Source organism: Bactrocera neohumeralis, chromosome 5, assembly GCF_024586455.1.
Source record: "Bactrocera neohumeralis isolate Rockhampton chromosome 5, APGP_CSIRO_Bneo_wtdbg2-racon-allhic-juicebox.fasta_v2, whole genome shotgun sequence".
Classification (NCBI taxonomy): Eukaryota; Metazoa; Arthropoda; class Insecta; order Diptera; family Tephritidae; genus Bactrocera; species Bactrocera neohumeralis.
Genome location: NC_065922.1, coordinates 35,204,885 through 35,224,908, shown reverse-complemented (window position 1 = coordinate 35,224,908; position 20,024 = coordinate 35,204,885). Strand labels below are relative to the sequence as shown.

General features: G+C 33.7%; 2 protein-coding genes across 2 annotated transcripts in view; one reads left to right on the top strand and one right to left on the bottom strand.

The window, feature by feature from the left end:
• Positions 1–867: 867 nt before the first annotated feature.
• Positions 868–13,912, bottom strand: LOC126758393 (uncharacterized). The gene is made up of 4 exons (XM_050472648.1): positions 13,891–13,912; positions 5,253–5,689; positions 4,241–4,390; positions 868–1,583 (listed from the first exon to the last, which is right to left on the bottom strand). The coding sequence occupies exons 1-4, from the start codon at positions 13,910–13,912 to the stop codon at positions 1,077–1,079; spliced, it is 1,116 nt and encodes a 371-aa protein (XP_050328605.1). The 3' UTR covers positions 868–1,076.
• The window catches only part of LOC126759849 (uncharacterized), a 690,051-nt gene continuing 671,129 nt past the window's right edge, over positions 1,103–20,024 (top strand). The window contains exon 1 of the mRNA XM_050475013.1: positions 1,103–1,169. The gene's annotated coding sequence lies outside the window, so the exon portion shown is untranslated. The remainder of the gene's footprint in view (positions 1,170–20,024) is intronic.

The window sequence follows — 20,024 nt, the reverse complement described above, 5'->3', positions numbered from 1 at the left end:
TTTTTCCATTTTTCCGTTAGAGACACTATTCCTTGAGTGTAAAATTTTCATCAGTGTAAATCGTAATTTCCCAAATTTCCAGAACGGAAGCGAGCAAACCATTATTTTGCTACACGAAGTAATACAGCATCGTCTTCGTAAATTTCACAAATGTCATTGGTGGCTTGCGTGGCATTCTTCCCTTTTTTATACAAAAATTTCAAAATATAGAGAATTTCGTCATTATTTTCACTCCTTTTGAAAAGTTGTAATTTTTTTAATTTACCCGAATTTAATATATTTTTGGTTAAAAATCTCACCATTCCAATACTATATGGTATGACACAATGTGATTGGTAGCATTGGAGATATACGACTGCAACGACATCTATTGACTAAATACGAAAAGACTTTCTCGACTACCAATATAATTCATTTCCGCCTGTACATATGTCAACTTGTGCCGCTGCTTCTGAGATATCGATTTGAAATTTTTTACACCTCCTTTTCTTCTCAAGAATCCGCCAATTTGCAAAAATCGACGATATCGGATCGCTCCAGCATATAGTTGCCATCCAAATTGTGTGATCAAAATCAAGATATATCTTATCTATCTATCTTTTTTTACTCCTTCATGCTATATAAAATGCATTTGGGAATGATATTGTAGTTACGATCAACTGAAGTTAAGGTTTTTTGTTACTTTTATTTAGTACTAAAAGAGTGCTTGATAACTAGTCGAGCCACAGAAGAAAATAAAATAAACAGTGTTTTTACGTTCACAACAGTATTATTTGCATTACCACTTACTCGTATTACATTATAAATAAATAAATAAATTAAATAAATATTATAGAAGATTCTCATGACATTACATATTCACTTGCACTTAAATATACATATATGGAACATAATTTACTATCACGTCATTAACTTTCTGACTTAAATCCTAGATACAGTACAACATTACTTTATTAAAATATATATTAAATAATTTAATTAAATCACAGCTTCTTATTTGGTTGCCTTTTTAGTTCTTCTATGCTTTCATTAATTTTATCTTTTGTTTAAGTCATTTGGAATGTTTCATTTTAATTTTAAATTTCGCTCTCTTCTTCCGCAGAGTCATCGCCATCATCAGCATTCAAAATGGACGCGTCCTTTTCCAAACTTTTATCGAGTATGGTCGGGTGAGTGTTGGTCTTGCATGTATATGACATTTCAATGTGCCGAGGGTGGCGCGGTAGCGTTTTCCAAATTCGTAGCAAATAATTTTGATAGAAAAATTTAACAAACCGCAAATCTGTATGATGGACACCATGTTGCTCGGCAACATTTGTCTTTGTGTAGAAATTGATTTGTGCAAACATTTCGGCGCGTGGAATGCTGGCCACATGTCGTTCACGGCGTGGAAAGCAGCCATTTATGTCGGTCTCGATTTCGCAAAGTATACGCTTAGCGCTCTGCAACAATTCCTGCAGCTCGCGTGTGATGACACCTTGCGTACGTAGGTATTGTTGGTCCCATTTTTGTTGTATTTCATGTAGATAGTCAAAGGAAGCGATGAATATTTGTAGGCTGCGATGCCAGCAAACGGGAGCAATCTAAAAATAACAAAAAAGCGAAAGGAAGTTATTTAATAAGCGTTGCCAAGCGATCAAAAAAATATAAGAATATTATAAAAAAAATTATTTTAATAATAAATAAATATTGCATAAAAAGGCGCGCATTCCGCAGCAGGTATAACTCTACTCATGTTTGTATGTGAAAAATTTGGCCTGCAACCTTTGGCTTTGATTGATTTATCGTGCTATTGCAGCCACAGCCGCCGCTGCCACAACCACCGCCTGTGCGCACGGAAACCTCTTTTGACTTATGCAAATCATCGCATTGCGCCTCCAAGCATTAAAATGTTGCTGCAACTGGTTTTGTGCAACAGCATACGTTTTTGAAGTAGCATGTTGTGCAGTAAGCACCGTACTTAGTTTGCTTGTCGGCAGTCGGTGACTACACCGCCTTTGCCATCGATTGCCTCCGTCACCTTCATGCTTAGGTTTTGCTTATCTAAACATCTCGCTATCCTGCGCGGCCTTTTGAGTACCTAATGAGAGCGTAATCGTATGCTCCAACGGCAGTGGTAAGTGCTCGCGTCAGCACTCTCATAAAGCCCTGAGGGCAGTCATTGTCAAGTTAACGCTTCAGCTGCCATGCAACCTTCTTACGTTAAGTATTTTGAACTATAGCATTGATAGGATGTGGCGACAATAAAGGGTGTGCTCTAGTGTGAGTTGTTTAATTTAAGGAGTTGCTCGCTGTGAGGATCTTCTGCTTGGGGTGAGATGTTTTTCAGTTTTAGCGTTCTTGCTGTCTCATATTTAATTATATTTTTGGTAGTTATGTAAAGATAAATAGTTTAGAAGCTTGAATTGTAGGATGACGGAACTTTTACTCGGGAGAACAAAAAAGTTCATTGATGTAAGCGTCATGCAAGCCTATTGAGTTTTCGAATTATTATCTTCTTCCTAGAATTCTCTTCAATCATTATATCAGTGGTTAGGTTAGGTTAATCTGCGAGATCAATAGGCCACGCATAGACAAGTTTGGTCCTTTACGATACCAGATGGAGTTCATCCAAGTCCAAGAAGAGTACTCATCGTTTAGGATGCCTGCGTCTGACGCAAATTTTAATAGACTCGGCAGCGTCACTGTCGATACCTCCTCCAGTGCATCATACTGTGGGGAGCCCAAATGCTTACTGCGTTGTCTTGTCTATCAGTGGTTAAGATGTTAACAATTAGGAAATATTGAGGTCTGGAATTATTATCTTCATATCAGGAGTTAAGATGATAAAAATTGCGAAATATTGGGGTAACCTCAAATATTCTGTGATTGTGAACTTTAATAATTCGTGCTGGGTTAAAGCTTCAATAAAAAAATTTTGAAAAACCCAGTCAATCAAAAGTGTAACTGTATACTCAAATGAGCTCTTTAGCTACCGCTCTTTAGATACCCTTAGGATCTCTGAATGGAATAATCTCAAATATTCTGAAAATAAACGAATCATATTCGCTCCTGTATAAATCCACTTTATAATCTAGGTACTCGTAATGTAGAAATATTGCATGTATGTACCCCTCTTCAATGTACTATTCCGCAGATGAGCTCTTCAGATGAGCTCTTCTTATGTAACACTCTTGCTTAAGATCTTTGATTGGCTCTCTTCAAGGTACTAGTTCTGAGAGTCAGCTAAAATTACGCAATGACAAACAAACCTTTCGTTCTGACGAGCCTTTATACCTCTTTTTCCGTGATGATCATTTGATGTGTCACACAAAATTGTACATGAAAGACCAAAAAATCTGGATTAACTTTAATTTGTTTGCACAATTTATTCGCACAAATGCGTAAAAGTTTTTCCATATTTATTATATGAGTATTTGCATATACGAATATCAGCGCACAAATGCTACAAATGAGAAGTGGAGCGTGCCATGAGTACTTAGGGAGGTGTGTAGTGGACAGGTAAAAATCCCCTGAAGACACACTGATGACACCACTCACTCCAGAACGCCCCCAAGCATATTTGCTCATATAATCAGTTTAGTGCCGGGTTTTTTCGCAAAAGCCCCAAGCACTGCTGGTGGCGTTGGGTACACGTAAGTGTTGAGGAAATTTTTTTTAACAATTATTTGATCATGAGTGCGATTGTGACGTAAACGTGAGCAAATGCTGGAATATGGTGTTTGAATGGAAAATTGTAAAATACAATATAAAATGTATTGCAAATCCCGCAGTAAAGCACATATGTATGTATGTACATGTGGCGAATTATTGCTCGACAAATTGCAACATGTGATGATGTGACGTGTCGCGGCGTCTAAGTGTCTGGTAATTCATTTTCCATATAATAATTTGTAAGTGCTCATTTGTGGGCCTTGTCATACATGCCTACGCGCCGGCTCATGTACTTTCTGTGAATGGGGTTATTTGGCGCGTGGCGGCTTTCAACCGAACGCCGAGTACGTCATGCATTGCAAGACCTATGACTGACCGCCGTTCATATAAGCATGCGTCTGGCGTGTGTACTGAGTCATCAGCAGTTATGAAAGCAAGTGAATTATGTTTCTTACTCGCCTTCTTGCGATGCTCGCAAAGACGCATTGCAATTTCTTTGAATATTAAGACTTTCATTTTAAATTTCTGTCGCGAATATATTTGCAGTTTTAATGCTTTTATATAATATATTTATCGTTTCACTTACCGTTGCATTACGCTCCAATGTTGGTAAGAATTTATATTTCCTTTCGTGTCGGCGCCAGGCGCGCATGTCGTCAATATCGATGCCGTGTAAAGCGCTGTTTCTAAGGCTTTTGTATTCCAGACGTACGGTTTCGCGTAGATTTTTCATGTACTGCAACAAAATAAAAATATCATCGATTAGATGTATTTCGAAAATAGCACATTTGCCGCCTAAATATTGAAATTTGTTGTTATCAATATAAGCGTTGATGAGTAAATATATTTAAACTTCTGTTGCTGTCTGAATTCATCGAATGGATGTATTCGAAAATAAATATAATCCAAAAAAATTATATAAAAAAATTTGCAAATTCAAAATCGAAAATAGCATATTATTTCAAATAAAAAAAAAAAATTTTAAAATTTCGAAATCGAAAATACCATATTTTTCCAATTTAAATAAAAAAATTTCGAAGTCGAAAATATCATATTTTTCCAATTTAAATAAAAAAAATTACAATTTCAAAATCGAAAATAGCAAATTTTTTCTAGTGAAAAAAAAATCTTTAAAATTTCGAAATCGAAAATATCAAGTTTTTTCAAGCTAAAAAAAAAACTTTACAATTTAGAAATCGAAAATAGCATATTTTTTCCATTTAAATAAAAAAAATTATAGTTTCGAAATCGAAAATAGCATATTTTTTCAAGCTAAAAAAACAGACTTTAAAATTTCGAAATCGAAAATAGTATCTTTTTCAAATTAAAAAAAAATAAAATTTCAAATTCCGAAAAAGCATGTTTTTTGTCAAAGTAATTTGAAAACCATTAAAATTTAGAAAAATGTTTGAAAATGTATTTTTCTCTTCTAATTATATTATGAGAAAAAAATAATTTTTGTTGTACCATTTGTTTTTTTTTGTTAATTCAAATACTCCAGTCATCTGTTCATTTTGCGTTTTAAAAATGAGAAATAATACAATATTCATTAATTTTCATATTTAGATATCTAATTTTCCGTTTAAATGTCCGCTTACCAATTTAATATAATCCTGACTCAAATTCTCAGCCAGCTCATCACCACTCCAGCCGTTATCACGTCCGCAAACATTGTGCCACGCAGGCTCGTCATTATGCTTATCCAAAGTGCTGTCGGTATTGTGCCGCTTATAGATACGTCGTACTACATTTTCGTCGCCAATATCGTCTGTTTTATGCTCGCGATGTATGAAACGTGCGAGTTGGTGCAACAGTTCCCAAGTATCCTCCGCGGATTCGAATGACTCCGAAACGGCGCGCACTTGCTGCGGCAAAGCGGCGGCAGAGGTGTGCTGTGGAAATTGCGCCAAAATCGTCAACACGACGACGACGAAGAGTGCACAGCCATAAGTGCTGGGTTTTGTTGAGGTAGTGAGGCGACGTTGTGGGTGTGCCTCAGCTGTGACGCAAACATCTTTCACCTGGTGGCTGAAAGCTGTAAACGGTTTTTTTTATGTTTTAAAAGTGAATGCAATAAGTGGGAATTTTTTTCGTATCTAATGAAAGAGAATTAATTGTGAAATTGCAACTAAAATTATGTGTAAAGCTATTAAATATCATAATACAACGTGTACAAACGCCCAGTGGGCCAACTGGCTAGTATAGACTACAGTTTAAGAAAAAATCCCCACACTCTATTTCATAAGAATAATTCTTCGTTTAATATCTCAGCGAATGTGTCTCTGGTTTATCAGCGTACTTACAATATTAGATATGCATCAGTTAAGCAGAGACATTACACCATGAAAAATTCCCAGGCGGCCAGCAGCAATATATCAATAGCACCCATACACCACCCTACACACGCAAGCAGTAAACTAGCAGTAAATATTTGCTTGAGTGAAAGAGTTCTTTTGAGTACTGTTGAGCGGTAGGAAAAGAGACTCACACACCCATTCAACACAAGCGGAAAGTGGGCGCGCTGGAGGCAAAGCAAATGAGCGTAGCTAAGAGCAATTGAATGAAAGTAGCGCTCACACACATACATGCTCAGCGGCACGCAACACGCTGCTCATGCACTTGCAGAAAGACTCAGCGTAAAGGTATTTTTATGAATGAAAATTTTGTACAGCTGATTACTACTATGCACGCCTTGGCGGGAAGGGCATGTGGTGGTTGTGGTATTTCCAGTACATGCCTACTTACTCGTACATGCTCGCATATTTGCGAGCATTGATATACTGTTATGTGCGCTGTAATTAGAGCGAGTGGCGGGTGTGAAATGCGGGCATGTTAAATTATTTGTGCCCGCAGTTGGCAGAACACGTTAGAGTTTACTCAAATTTTGACTCGCTTGCTTAATTGGCTCTCTTATGTGAAAATTTTATTTTGTTGCTCGCATTTTGAGTTGAATTTGCTTGATTTTGCTGGTTTCCAATATTTAAAATAAATGCTTTGCGGTATTATGGTTATCAATTACTTAGTATTTATTCATAAATTAAGAAAATTAATTATAACAAAAAATAAATTCTTAATCATTTAAAAAATGTAGTTTAAAATTAAAAAAATTGAAAATTTTTATTTAAAATTCATTCATAAATTAAAAAAATGAATTACAACAAAAAATTGATTCTTAATAATTTAAGACTTTAGATAAAAATTTTTAATATATTTTTAATATTAATTAAAAAAAAATAATTTATAAATTTAAAATACATTTGCTTAGTTAATTAAATAAAATCTCACGCATCTTTTCATTCTTTTTAATCAATTGAAGAAGTTGATTTTCTTTGATATTGACATTAATTAAGAAAATTAATTACAACAAAAATTAATTCTTAATAACTTGAAAATCTTAGTTTACTATTTAAAAATATTGGAAAAATAATATATTTTTTAGATTAATTACAATTTGTTAGAATAAAATTTCTTAAATAATTAAATCAAATTAATTTTTTTTTATTTTTTGACCAATTATTAATTTATTTTCGATTAAAAGAAGTTAAGATTTTCTAATATTTAAATATTATAAAATTTTGGGTTTTTTTGATTTTGACATTAATTAAGCAAATTAGTTACAACAAAAAATTTAATTCTCAATAATTTAAAAAATTTATTTTACAATTTTTATAAAAAAATTTAAATTTAATTTACAATTTTTAAAAAATATTGTAGATTAATTAAAAGCATTAATTCACAATTTTTCAAATAAACTTTTTTAATTAATTAAAAAAATTACTTTTCACAATTTTCAAAGTTTTTCGGCTGATTATTAATTTAGTTTACAAGTAAACGAAGTTTGTCATAACTTTGTAAATAAACTTTTTTAATTAATTGAAAAAAATTAATTTCACAATTTTTACACTTTTTGCTGGTTATTAATTTAGTTTAAAAAAAATTCAAAATGTAATTTACAAAATGTAATTTTTTTGGTGATTAATAAAAAAAATTAATGATATTAATAAAAAAATTTAATTAAAACAATTAATTACAAAATTTTCAAATTAATTTTTTAAAAAAAGATTAATGAAATTAATAAAAAAAATGTAATTATAAAAATTAATTAAGAATTTTTAAAATTTGTTTGGTGATTAATAAAAGAAAAATTAATGATATTAATAAAAAAATTTAATTACAACAATTAATTAACAAATTTTCTGCTGCTTAGTAAACACATATTTTCATTAGGTTAGCTTGGAATCTTGTGTCGCTGTTTCACAGTTATTTATAACAAATGCATTTCAAATCTTTTATTTTTAACCATATTCGGACATTTGCCGACAATTCTTAACTCAATCGCCTACTTAATCGAATACGAAATCGAGCAACAACAACACAGTAAGTGATGTACAAATTAAAGATGTTGTAGAAATCATCGAGCCATTCAATCACTATGCCACTTCACTGCCAAAATTAAAGCTATTACTCATGTATGAGTACACGCCAGATGATACCTTCGCATCGGCGGCTAAACGACCAACTGTTGCGGTTGATGAGCCTGCTTTTATGGTCTTTTATGCGTTTTTTCTTTTCAAATTGATATTTTAATTTCTTGCTTTTGAATCATCAATAAACCTCAATAATTGGCTTATTTTTAAAAATGCGTTGTGTTTTCTGCATGTCTGCAGATCTTGATTGAAGATTAGTGTACAGTTGAACTTTGGACAGCAGAAAAAAATTTTGGATTTGCCAACAAAAAAATCACTTCATTGTTCTTACTCTGAATTGAAAATGGCAGCTTTAATTGATATAAGAAATTCAAATCACAGAAAGCATTAAGCAATCAATTTAGGTAGAGCGGAAAGTTAAAGCTTTAAGGAGTTTGATGTCATATTTTTTTGCTTTTATTTTGAAAAAATTGCGGAGCTTTTTCGAAAATCTAAATAATTAAATAATAAAAATATTACAATGTTTTTATATCTAGTTTTGTTTTTTTTTATACAAATTAGTCATTTCCTCAGTTAGCTTAGCAATAATATAAATAATTAGTATTTGAATTCTATATGCGAAAGCCTTATTAACTAATTAGCTTAAAGCTCTCAAAACAATTTCGGTCTTAAATTATGTCACATCAAAGCTTTATTTTTATAACCTGAACTGGATATATTAATTTTACTGTGGATATATGAAGTCAACCTAGACGAAAACGTCGGAGAGCCTTATAAGTCTGTATTTCTATATATGCGAACTAGTCCCTCAGTTTTCGAGATATTGTTTTGAAATTTTGCACACATAATTTCTTCCCCAAGAAGCTGCTCATTTGTTGGAATCGCTGTTATCGAACCACTATAACATATAGCGGCCATAAAAATTGAACAATCGAAATCAAGTGCTTGTGTGGAAAACTTCTTTATTTGACGAGATATCTTCGCGAAATTTAAAAAGAATTATAGCTGAGAGCAATTATATAATCTACGAAAAAAAAATTCGATTGGATTACTATAGCACATAGCTGTCATACAAATTGATCGTTCAAAATAAAGTTCTTATATGAAAAACTTTTTTATTTGACAAGATATATTCATGAAATTTGGCGTAGAGTATTATCCTAGCGATTGTTTCAATCTTCCAAGAAATTGTTCAGATCGAACTACTTTAGCATATAGCTGCCATACAAACTGATGGATCGAAATCAAAATTACAATCTTTTTCCACACTTCTAGGCCTAAATAAATGCATCTGTGAAGGGTATAAAAGTTTCGGTGAAGTCGTAGTTAATGTTTTCTTCTGCTTTCAATTATTTGTACCATAATTACTACACTACTTCTCAACAATAAACAATTTTAGGAAAGTGGCAGTGAAACATTCAGTGATGATGTAAGCATTTTTGTCGTCATTTCTTAAAAAATGATTTTCTTTTCTTTTAACTTAAGCCGGATTTTACACAGTATTTATAAAATTCAACTTAATAACATAATATAATTCAGTATTCATGTTTATTTAGAGCGTACTTGTGATAATTCTAACGCCAATAGTAATACAAAATATTCAAAAGTCATATTTAAAAATAAATGAATTTCGTCGCCTAACAAGTTTTTCACACCTAATCGATTTGTAAATATTTAGAGACTATATAGCTATTAATAAATAATCGGTAATGAGTATGCGAATATTTATTCATAAGTAGGTGAGCACATGGGCTGCAACATGTGAGCTAATAATTGCTATATTTTCAAAGGTCGTTCATTGGCTTATTACTTTACCATAATCAACGCAATAAATAAGCTTCTTTAAAGTTTATTAGCACTTCCATAAATACATGACAACCAAAAGATATTCATATGTATGTTAGTTTCTGTGTATATGAATAGTGTAAGGAAATGCTTGAGTCAGGTGAAGCGAAACTTTAAACATTTGGACGCACAATTAATTGATAACGAAATTATTCGGCACGCGACAATGCGCAATTGAGACAATTAAACAATAAATTACACCCACATAAATATACGTATGTATGTGTTGCGTTCCTTTCACTTCCGAATCGACAACACACAGCAAGGCGAATGTCACTCATACAACATGTAGGCCAGACAGCTAACCATTTAAAGTGGCGTTATCAGTTCGAAAACACGCACACTGGCACATATATTAATGCATGTTAGCATGTGTGCCGCTTATTATCAGCTACTGTTGGTATTGAACCAACTCTACACCCACATTATCTACACAGATGGGTGTTAGCAAACGGCAACGTTATTTCAATTGGCCGCTGAATAAAATGCGCTTGATGAGCGTTTGTTGGAGCAATTATCAGCGCAAAGGCAATTTCTCGTGAATTTCACCAGAATTTTGCATTAGTCACTCATCGGTATTTGCTGGCGAGTGTGTTGTAGAGCAAGTTGCTGCTGAGAGTTTTTCAAACATCAGGCAAGTGGCGAAGCAGGCAGTCAGCCAGACAAGCAATAAAGCGTGCGTAGCTCTACAAACAGCTTACAACTAGCATTTTGTGGGTGTTAGCTGTTGGGGAGGGGCACTTGAAGGGCTGGTACGGATATAGAAATTTTGTTTTTTGTGCTTTTATGGTCTATTGCTTAAACAATTTGTGATGACTCGATGCTTCATTGGATGCAAATTGATTGAGTAAATTGAAATAAGAATCTGAGCGTTCACATAATGATTTATGAACGGATCTGTGACCGTTACTTGCATATGCCAAAAATGTTATTGTTCTGATTAAAAAAAACACGTATAATTCTCGTAAGCTGCCGAAAAATCGGGATCTTAATACCGAAGCTTCGGGATTATTAAATGCTTTCATATTTTTGTTATCGAAGTATAGAAATGCTGAAGCTTCGCGACTATTACATAGCATAATGATGATGAAAACTTTCAGAAAGTTTATTGCACGTTTACTAATTTAACAGTCTCAAAATCTCGAAATATCGGTATGCCAAAATTTGGGGTTTATTAAACACTATTATGTTTTTCATGAAGAAAAGGAGTAAATGAATAGAATTCAAACTATTTGAAAGCTCCGATAAATCGGGATTGAAGTAAAAATTTCGGGATTATTTAATGTTTTCATATTTTTGATGATAAAAACTAATAAATTTCTGCTAGAAAATCAAACAAGCTCATAATCCCGAAAATCGGGATTGAAGTAAAAATTTCGGGACTGTTAAATGGTTTAATTTTTTCGACGATAAAAATAATACATTTCTCTTAAAAATCAAACAAGCTCAAAATCCCGATACATCGGGATTAAATGCTATCATATTTTTGGTTATGAGAAATATTGTATGGCTAAATGTGAGTTAAAAAATGTTATAATTTCAAAATCCTGAAAATCTGGTTTGAAACATCGAATCCTGAAACAAATAAACTTATGCCAATTTCATACTTACAACGCATATTTATGTATGACACATGCGAAACCCTAATTATACAAAAAAATTTATTATTTGTAAATATACACACATATGTACGTACATATGTATGTATTACATACATATAAAACAGAAGCTATAAATAGCAATAAATACTGGGTTTTGTCTAAAATTAGCCACAACTGATATTTGATACGGTTGTATAAATTCGGTTGCCAAACTCGTGGGCCGTCTCCCCCACATTTTAAAAAAAGAACAACAACACAATTTCAATTACTAGGTCGCCGACGAAACGTCATCGTTAATGAGCCTACACACATAAATACGTACACGTAAATCCAGCAGATCAAGATTTTTTTCTCCACTCATCACTTATACGCCTTCATTAATATTTATCCCAGCTGTTTGCCTGACGCATGCGGTGCGAGTATTTTGACTTTATGTGGGCGCGCTTGCCCAAATTTGCATACTCAGCACAAAAGCAAAGCACAACAACACACAAAAAGGCACTTCTTTTGAGTATACTTATACACATGCATATATTTGTGTGTGTGTGTGTGTGTGAATCGGACGCCAATTGCTAATTAAGCTATTAGGCGGCAGCGAACAGCGCCGGCTGCTATGCCAAAAACAACAAAAAACTGATGACAACTTAAAATTTGAGCGTACACTCATACAATTTCGTGTTGCTATCGGAAATGTTGTCGTAGGTCAGCAACGACATTGACTGCTTTTATTGGCTGTTCGATTGTAGAACGGTTTATTTTAGTGCGATAACAATTTACAAAATTAGGGTTAGGGAGGAGTAGAGGTTTTTTCATTCAAGCGAATTTCGTACGTGAGAATATTTAGATTTTATTTATTAATAATTCAGTCAAACTATTTTTAAAAAATATGGTTTTAAGTTTTGGTGTTTTTGTTTTTTTTTTTATTGAGAAAAGTTTAAATTTTTCACATTTTTGGGTAATATTAACTAGGTGTTGATTTCAGTATGATTTTTGAATACTTGACGAAGAATGGAATTTGGTAAGCAAAAATAATATAAGTGAACAAAATTCGGTACAAAAGAACAAAGATTGTGTGTTATATGTAACGCTTCACAACGTTTTTGTATGCTGAGTATTTGTTTTTAGACACTGAATATATGCTTCAGTTATTTCTTAAAATATATTAATACAACGTTAGAATACCTTTTCAATAAAAATAAAAAAATGACACAATTTCTCCAGAATTACAATCGATCTTCATGAAATTGTACACAGGTCTTTGAGATACAATCCTTAAATACTTGGACGAAGGACTTTTTTCGATTACAAATATTTGAAACAAAAAAATGTCGGAAGTTTTATTTTTTTTGCAAAAAATTCTGCCAAAAATCCAATTTTCAGTTTTTTTCCTTCGACCAAGTTCTTGGTTAAGGTTTTAAATAAAACTATTTAATATTCGTAATTTTTCACTTAAGATGATTCTCTAAAGAGTTATCCTGCCAACGCATGCGCTCTTCTTTCCCAGGAGTCACCGGAAACTTCGTCGAAATGGCCGAGCTTCAAATATTTTTTTTCCAAAAATTTCGAAGCTTCTTTGTTAATAGTGTAGGTTTGTAACAAGGAAAAATTCTAATACAAATATTTGATTTTTTATATGGGAAAAAAATTGTTGAAAAAGGCTATTTTTTATCCGAGGAAACCTATGTAACCCCTCAAGCTAAATTTCAATAACCGCATGCGAAAGACTTAGTGATAGTAATGCGACTAAGTATAGCCCGATTTTTTTTTATTTCGCTGTATTTGCAGTGCTTGACCGTAACCTTAGTTTTGTAGTTCTAGTTTCTTAAACCAACTTGAAGTTATTTGTTTAGCTTAAGCTGATCCTTGCACGAAGAATAAAGCATGTTCCCACTTGGACAGCTTTGAAGGCTTGTCTTTTGTGATTCCCAAAACTGTTGATATGGTGCGACAAAGCCTTATATTATATACCGAAAATGCATTTTAATCTTATTAAAAAATTTTCATGGCGCTGTCGGGGACAGTGTCCAGTGAGAACTAATTCACTTGTCGAGATCAAACTTGGTAAGAATAAGTTTATTAGAGAACCTTTTTGCATTTCACTCTGGGTCAGACGGATCTCTCAGACGCACAAGTTTTGGTTAGCGTTTGATAAGTACACGGTTGGTCAATTGAGTAAAATATTGTAAATATTTTAAGAACTTTTTTCATTGAAAATCTCAATACATAATCACATAATTTAACGTACACGTGCTAGGATAAATTTTTTCAATATTTCACAAGGAGAAAACACATTAAGCCTCAGCTAGCCGACCCTAAATAAAGCACGAAATCGCGTGAATATATAGTACCTTTATATTACTCACCAGTAACTGTTTTATTCTCCATTATTTTAACAGACAAATTTTTTTTATTCGTAAATTTAAAAAAAAATTTATAAAAAAATTAATAACTCTGGTCACAAAAATTTCCCCGCTTCCAAATCTTTTCAGTATGCTTGCTTTCACTAATTTCAATTAATTTAGATTATTTTACGTATTGAACACCGGCAAACAGTATCGATTACAAATGACAGGAGTAGTTTACGCTTTCGATCTGAAGCAACTGTTGCCGTTGTCACTGCAGACCAATGTATTTATACTCATATAGAATATCGATATATCAAAATGCAAAAAAAAAAAACAGATAAATAAATGAAATGGTGTATTTACTCCTTATGCCTCATATTGTTGTTGTTTTTTCTGTTTGCTATTATTATTAGCAGTTTTACCATCGTTACACTCTGCGGCACTTACCATAAAATTCTTCGCATGCCCGGATACTTATCAGAGTTATAAAGATTAAACGGTATGCTTGTACATATGCAGTGGGCAACAATCGCATAGCTTTGCTATGTAGTGAAAAAAAGAGCATTTTTACGTGCGTATGTATATACAGACATATGTATATGTACTATATGTACCCACATGCTCACGTAATTAAAGCGAAATCAAAGTGAAAGACAGAGTGGTTTTATAAAAGTCCCAAGTTACTTATCCAATTGTAATTTTTTTTTTTTTTTGAAATGTTAATCGGCCAAACACCGATTTGCTAAGGAAAGCAGGGGAAGCGTTCTCCAATATTTAGGAAAAAATTTAGCTCAAAATCGGAAGTTAATTCAATTACGCTCATAAGTCACACATATACATACATATATAGATTGAAATCAATCATATTTATAGGTTTGGACATGGCATGGCAAGGGCGTCTAAAATTATTATATATACACATATACATACATACATATTTATGAGTTAAACCCTTCAAGTGTTCATTAGCTTTACTTTGTTGCGAATTCTTGGAAATCATTATTTCGGTAATTGCTGGGGGAAGTAATAATACACGTACATACATATATGATGTTATAGGGACAGGGAATATCACTGAAATAGCGCCACCACGCTAGATTAATATTACCTACAAAAGAAATACTCATATAGTAACTTATGAGTAAGTTTTTCTGTTGTGGCAGTATAATACATTCGTAGTCGAAAAAACCTTTTCGTATTTCTAATAAAAATTCAACTTATCTTTTTTTATATTTAAAATGAACTTTATTACCAGTTTGGTCAACCATTTTTTGTCATTTTCCACTAGACATAATTCCATCGGTGTAAAACTTATCTGGTTTCTCTCTAAGCCAACTTTACTCCATTAAGAGAGTACTGCATTGACCGAAACAAATGGTAGTCCGATGGTGCAAGGTCAGGGCTATATGGTGGTTGATACATCCACCCAACTTCCCAGTCAAGCTCTCTCAGTTTTTGCCGAGTCATTAAAAATGTGTGTGGTCTAAAAAGGTGTGCGGTTTTTTTCGATTGCTTGCTTCAATCTCATCAATTGTTGACAGTAAAATGTAGAATCAATCGTTCGAACAGGCGGGATCAGCTCAGAGTGGAGGATTCCTTTCCAATCCCAGCAAACACTCAGCATAACCTTTCGAGGTGCCAATTCTGGCTTTGCGATGATTTATTGAGCTTCACCACGCTTGAACCATGATCTTTTGGGCACATCTTTGATCCACTTTTCGTCTCCTGTTACCATTCGCAACAGAATGGTTCGATTTCATTTCGTTTCAGCAAGCATCTGCGACTCGATGTTAATTCGGTCCATTAAATAAATCATGTGGTACCCAAACATAGATCTTCTTTTTGTAGCCAGTCTTTTTTAAATGGTTCAAAGCGTTTGATGATGGATGTTAAGTTCCTTAGCGATGTCATGGCTGCTTATGTGATGGTTGTGAACCTGTTTAGCGATAGGTCGACCAGAGTGAGGTGCATCTTTCACATCGAAATTTCCAGAACGGAAGCGAGCGAACCATTTTTGTGCTACACGAAATGATACAGCATCGTCTCCGTAAACTTTACAAGTTTCATTGATTGTTTGCGTGTCATTCTTCCCTTTTTTGTACAAAAATTTCAAAATATAGCGATTTTCTTCATTATTTTCATTCATTAAATGAAGCTTAAGATCTCACCTTTCCCACACTATGTAAGTATATGGTAAGACACAATGTGATTGGTAGCACTGGAGATATACGGCTGCAATGACATCTATCGACAAAAGATGAAAAGACGACCCAATATTATGTCGATGATAGCCATTTTTTCAATTCACTCATTTTTAGCTTTTATGGATCTATATGTTACCCTTATTAAGTTTTTCCTCTTATCTGCTGATGTTGTCTGCCTATTGAAAGACTATGTACAGTAAAATCGCAATCGTAAGGGAAGATTCGTTCTTCATGATTATTTGTTGGTCATATTTATAAATTTTCTCTGCTAATTTAGATTGCCTAGCTCTGATTCTTTTAATAGGTGTATAAAGTGCTGCCAATCAATCATAGGTAATGCCTTTGATCACTATTTTCTATTCTTTGGTAAATATTTATTGGTGGTAGTTAGTAGGCTGAAACACCCCTAGAAGACTGCCAGCAGTAGTTCCATCCCAGTGTTAGAGTTACCAATCTCACATTCAAGCAGAATTACATCTGGCTGAGCATCAAGAAGAAGGCACTGAACTGGTCCCGCAACTACAGACCGTGCCAACGCTCCAGTTGGGTCACAATCGCCTCACACCAAAGCACATCGACATATTCGAACTTCCAGCCGCCATTCAACTCAGGTACTGTTTAACAATCATAAGGATATGATAGCTGCACTGCTTTCTACCAGAACTAGATTACTCAGGGGTGCCTTATTATTACCACCGATCAAGGATTTCACTTTGAGTTTACGCTTTTCATGGCCTTGACACAATTAATTGATGTCCATCGATTCAGGACAACACCCTATCATCCGAAATCAAATGGACTGGTAGAAAGTTGGCACAGAAAGCTCAAGGCAGTTCTGATGTGCAACTCTGTGGCCGTGCTTCAAAAAATACCTAAACGCTCCACCTGTTGACCTTGTATTAGGCACAGGATAACGTGTGACCGGAGATTTTTCGCTTCAGAGGACATGCTACCGGGCCGACAGATTTTCGTCGAGAAGTTTCTTGCGCCCGTTAGAGGATTCAGGCCCACACCAACTGAGTGAGACTAAATCTCGAATTTTCAATCATTTTTCTACATTTCTTCCCAACGAAACAGCCACCCCTTTTTGGACCGCAAGAAATCTTAGCACATACATACAAGACTACGTTTTCACAATCCTAGTCGATGGAAGAGAGAAGGTTGTATCCGTGGATAGGCTCAAGCCAGCATACATTACCAAAGAAGACCCTGAAAACTCTCAGCAGGCCGGAGAATTTGTTGAACAACATGAATCCCAGCAGAACAGCAGACTTGTGACAGCCAGAAGCTGGAATCGTAGACAAACCTTTTCGTACTTATTCCAGGAGAGATGAGACTGTTTCGTTCACTCGGTATCCTTCAAACAATTGGCAAACAATATTAATACCTTAACAAGAAAATAAAATGTTGCCAATAAGCAAACAGTAGTGCCATAAAACCTAACAAATAAAGCGGGGTTATGCTGAGCTACTAATTTGTTATAAGCTCTATTTGATGAATTATTTTAATGAATCATTTCAGCTTTTCTACTGAACTCAGCTTACACATGTGTTTACATAAAGTATAATGCATAGTTATTTTATAAATTTATAAAAATTGCATGCAAACATATGTGACAAATGGCACATAGAATATTGTTTACTTTGCCTAGAGCCATAAAACTATGCCATTTGAAAGAAATATCGATAATTCTTAGTTCATAGTTCAAAGTCCCTTATATACTTTTACTGCAGCCTTGGAATTTACATTTTATCATTTGCATATGTATGTATATTGCAACAACAAAAACCATGGTGAATGAGTCAATGTTTGTAAATTTTGAAAGGGACGCTTACAAGCAATAGAAACGCAGAAATATCTATGCCTACAGGAAGGGAGTCGCTGATAGAACTCACTCGCTGATAGAAAAATATAGAGCAAAGATTTTTTCCAGTATTTGTTTTTCCGACTTTTGTTGCCGATCTCCTTCGAAAAGCGGTGTCTGGCGGTCAGAAAGATTTTTTTGCTTGAAATCTTAAAAAGAACTTAATATCGATGAGTACAAGTAATGATGTGAAGACTAATAATTTTTTATTTCTAACAAGAGTCGATTCTGGTGAAAACACTTCTTTTTCTCTTCTTCTTTGGCACTACAATCGTGGCTCAGTCTGGAACGAGAATATAAAACCTCACTTGTGTGCCAATTTTAAACACGTTTTTCTCGAAACTGTGTTTTTGAAGTCGGTTGGCAAGATTTCTCGAGAACTACTCAACCGATCTTCATGAGATTTTACACAAGTCTTTGAGATACAATTCTTAAGAATTATTTTTTCGATTACAACTATTTGAAAAAAAATTTTGGGAAATTTAAATTTTTTGGGAAAAATGTCTGCCAAAAACCCAATTTTCACTGGCCGAGGTAACAATATTTTTTTTTCAAAAATTTCAGATTTTCTTTGTTAATAGTGTACATACGTTTGTAACAACAAAAAATTCTAATAAAATATTTAATTTTTATGTGAGAAAAAATTGTTGAAAAGGCCAAAGAAAACCCATGTAACCTTTTAACTACATCCATGCCATAAAGCTTATACAGTTCGCGGTTCCACTTTCTTCTATATTCATCGTTTAGGCGGACGGCTTCAAAGACCTTACGGAGAACAGTTTCCTTCAATGTAACATAGGACGGGTTTGGTGAGAGACTTTTAGAGCGTGATTTTTGTTCATCGAGAAAGGAATCTGCTTCTCAATTCATCATCAGTGACGTAGTTCCCAAGATGCGAGGGGGTTTGTGTATGGCTTCCAGCTAATTTGAGTAGTAACTACCATAGCTCATTTACAACCTAACATTTACACTTCAGAATGGCTTAAAATTTGGAATTATTTCACAAACTCTTATTCCTTCGATCATTACTTGATAAATATATTATATCAAAGAAGGTCGGGTTTTTCTCACCGACTTTAAAATTCACAAGTGAATTGAACCCCTCAAATAAAGTTTGCTTTCTATCGTGGGCAAATTCAGATGATTTACTTCATTGTCAGTTTGAATCTAACTTTTCATAAAAGTCTTTTAACTCACTTAGGAAACTAAAAAGCGTTGTAGATTTTTGCTAAAGGCATAAAACGGTTAATAACGGTTAATACAGTTTATTGTACATACGTCAGCCCGCCAAATGCTAGCGTAAAAGAAGTCTCAATAAAACATCCTTCCGTAACACCATTAAAATTTAATGCTTACCCCACACCCTACAATCAATAAATAATATTGTACGTAAGACTTTTTTACAACCCTTGCCCTCGAATTGCCTTACATTGATCCTTATACCCTAAACTCTTTGACGTATAATTTTTGACGTGTGTCTTTCCATTTGTATGACGTATGTAATTGCACGCTCCCGAATACACACATGCACATAAGTACATCCATTTAATTGCTAACCAATTGAAATCCATGAGTGCATGGCGCGGTTTCGGCTGGCGAAATCACTGATAATTCAATTGACAATGCAAAGGAGATAAGACATGTAATCTACGTACATACATAAGTATTTATATATTAATATACAGATATTTAATAAAATATGGGGGCAGGTCTGCACATACAAAAAACAAAAGATACGAACAATCGCCGCCATCACGTGCGCAACTTTGCGCAACTTTGCTCGGCTTATCTCTTTATGGAAGTATCGAAATAAAATATGTAACGCAACAATATTCATTGATGACAGGATATTTCTTGTTCTGACCATTTTGTCACGTGACTATTTATAGATCGCAATATTATGCATAGTATATCCTGTTATATTATTAAATATGATAACAGGTGGTATTAGGCAGTATTTTGCATACATTCCAATATATAACTTAGTGAGAAAAGATAGTAACCATTTTATAACTCGGGATTATTAATTCTATTACTGACGAAGTGTTTGGTAACATGAATTAACATGAACTCTTAGTAAAAAA